This window comes from Hippocampus comes, unplaced genomic scaffold (assembly GCF_001891065.2).
Source record: "Hippocampus comes isolate QL1 unplaced genomic scaffold, H_comes_QL1_v1.1 scaffold130, whole genome shotgun sequence".
In the NCBI taxonomy this organism is placed as follows: Eukaryota; Metazoa; Chordata; class Actinopteri; order Syngnathiformes; family Syngnathidae; genus Hippocampus; species Hippocampus comes.
In genome coordinates this window covers 2,375,619-2,378,675 of record NW_017842057.1, presented here as the reverse complement: position 1 = coordinate 2,378,675, position 3,057 = coordinate 2,375,619, and the positions used below count along the sequence as shown (strand labels likewise).

The window sequence follows — 3,057 nt, the reverse complement described above, 5'->3', positions numbered from 1 at the left end:
CTGCTTGACGAGCCTATATTGTGTATGTATGTGACGTCACTGAAGGCCTAAGGTTGAAATGCACGGCCCGCCACTGCTAAGCATATATTAATACATTTTGGTAGAGAGGAATATAGGACTACTGTCATATAGGTTATGTTATCGGGCATCCTTCTAATTCCCTTGAACAACCAAGATTGAACTTTTGAACTCTTTGTAATTTCTATTATCTAGTCCAGTTAAAGTCCAGGGGAGGAAGCCCCATCATAGTAAAGAGGATACTAATGTGATGTGTGTAGTTCTTCATAGCCTCTTCATTTTGCTCTCAAAGTGCACGGAATTGATGGATTTTTAACAGTATGTAGAAAAAAATTCTCCGGGGGGGGCATACCCCCGGACCCCCCTAAAGGGGCTGTATTCCCCTTGGGGCTAAGCCCCCCTTGTTCTTGAAACCTAGTGACGCCCCTGACGGAAAGAATACAGAGAATAATTTTGTTAACATATTTTTGAAAATAAAGTAACAAATTTATGTTATTCTCAGAAAAGTAACTCAGAAAAGTAAATTTACTTTTCTGAGAATGTTTAGGCCAGCAGAGAAGGCCTTGCTGGCCCTCAGGGCCCGCCACTGAAAGCAAACTACTACTGAATTTATTTTTTCTCATTTCTCTGTGGACAAGAGGACCACAGGGCCTGATAGAAGGCCATTGCCTGGTGGTCGTGGACCCCTGGGTTAAAAGGTATTTTAAAATGTCACTGACTGAGAATGTGTTCTTTCTCACAGGTACATGAAGTACCTGTACTCATATGAATGTGAAAAGCGAGTCCGCCACTGAAAGCAAACTACTACTGAATTTATTTTTTCTCATTTCTCTGTGGACAAGAGGACCACAGGGCCTGATAGAAGGCCATTGCCTGGTGGTCGTGGACCCCTGGGTTAAAAGGTATTTTAAAATGTCACTGACTGAGAATGTGTTCTTTCTCACAGGTACATGAAGTACCTGTACTCATATGAATGTGAAAAGCGAGGGCTGAGCTCCCCTGGTGAGCTTCAGGCAGCTATTGACAGCAATCGGCGGGAAGGCCGTCGGCAGAGCTACGGCTCTCCCATCTTCAATTACTCTCCTGTGAGCAACCCCACATTGCTGTCTTTGCCAAGAGTCGAACTTTCCCACTTACCAATATCCACTAAGTCCCAGCTTCCTGTGTTCAAGAAAGGTAAGATATACATTTTTTTAATTTTATCTGGTGATTTTTAAGGCAAACATTTAAATAATTTTTGACTGTGGGTTTCGAAGTAACCATTCAGCCCACATTCTCTGCATGTAACCCCTATAACTAGGGTTGCATTCCAACAGAGATGAAAAATGCGGGACTCGAAGTAAGTGGAGATGGGCGAGATGCGATAACATGGCTCTGTTGGAATGCTACTACTCAAGCAACCCTAGTCAGAGGGGTTACATGCAGAGAATGTGGGCTGAATGGTTACTTCGAAACCCACAGTCATGGTTGACCACGAACCAACTAGTATATCAGTGTTCCAACATCCACAAACGGCAATTGCTATCACAACTTGACATTGATTAGGTACAACACATATTCCATGGTGAAGGGCCCCAGGCTGTCAGATCAGAGGCGAAGGTGATACCAGAGATTGGGAGGCAAGCCCCAATGAATGCAGAAGATGAGATTGGGAGGCCAGCCCCAATGAATGAAATGCTGAGTGAGGCAGCGACTGACCTGAAAGATGGGCAACCAAGAAACCGATTACAACGGCTATGTGAAGTACCACCTGAAAGTCTCATGAAAATTTGAATGCAGCACTGAGGGCGATCCCAACTGTAATTATCACGGAAACCAATGAGCTGACATTCGCTTCAGCATCAGTGAACCTAGAGATGCTCGGCGATAAGAGCAACCATGGGAGCCATGAGATGCGTTACCCACCGTGGAAAAGACGGTTGGAGGCTAAGATCGAGGCGACTCGGAAAGATGTGAGTCAATTGACGGAGGCCTAGAGAGGTGTGATGAAAAGGCCGATATCATAGAGGTACATCCAGATGACCATACCTGAAGCACTCGGAATTGCCAAAAAAAGGCTCCAAGCCTTGTCCAGTCGCCTAAAGAGGTACATGAAAGAGAATGAGGCCAGACGAATAAACAGGCTGTACGCAACACAACCTGCGAAAGTGTACACTCAGTGGCAGGGTTCTAAGAGCAGAGCAGACCACCAAGACTGGAAACTGAAAGGTACTGGAAAGGCATTTGGGAGAAGGAGGTCGCACATAACAGCAGTGCACAATGGCTGGTTACTCTGAGAGAGGAGCACAGCAACCTCCCTGAACAGAACCCAGTACCATAACAGTGGCAGACATACAGGAAAGAGTCTCAGATATGAAAAACTGGAGAGCACCAGGCCCGGACATGGTTCACACCTCCTGGCTAAAGAAACTCACAGCACTCCATGAGCGCCTAGCAGCACAAATGAACCCGTTGCTGAGGGATGGACTCACCCAGGATGGCTAACCAAAGGGCGAACAATCCTGATAATGGAGGATCCCTCAAAGGGTACAGTCCCATCCGACTGTCGGCCAATAACCTGTCTCTCCACAACATGGAAGCTCATGTCAGGCATCATTGCGGCTAAGGTAAGTGGACATATGAATCAATACATGAACGAAGCACAGAAGGGCATTAGAAGAGATACCAGAGGAGCCAAACATCAACTCATGGTTGACAGAACAGCTGCACAAGACTGCAGGTCCCGATTTACCAACCTGTGCACAAACTGGATTGATTACAAGAAATCCTATGACTCGATGCCACAACATGGATCACTGAATGCTTGGAGTTGTACAAGGTGAACAGGACCCTAATCGCCTTCATTGCGAACTTGATGAGCATGTAGAAAACCACACTTGAAGCCAATGGCAAGCCACTTCCATCAAATGTGGCATATACCAAGGTGATGCACTCTCACCACTGCTGTTCTGCATAGGACTGAACCCCCTAAGCCAAGTAATCACCTAGAGAGGCTATGGATACCGCCTCAGAAATGGAGCTACGATCAGTCACCTCCTC

The 3,057-nt window shown here is 46.1% G+C and overlaps 1 protein-coding gene across 1 annotated transcript in view; it reads left to right on the top strand.

Moving 5' to 3' along the window:
- The window catches only part of arid3c (AT rich interactive domain 3C (BRIGHT-like)), a 69,579-nt gene that overhangs the window by 34,962 nt on the left and 31,560 nt on the right, over positions 1 to 3,057 (top strand). Inside the window, exon 4 of the mRNA XM_019860880.1 lies at positions 965 to 1,194. Within this exon, the coding sequence (XP_019716439.1) occupies positions 965 to 1,194 (230 nt within the window). The remainder of the gene's footprint in view (positions 1 to 964; positions 1,195 to 3,057) is intronic.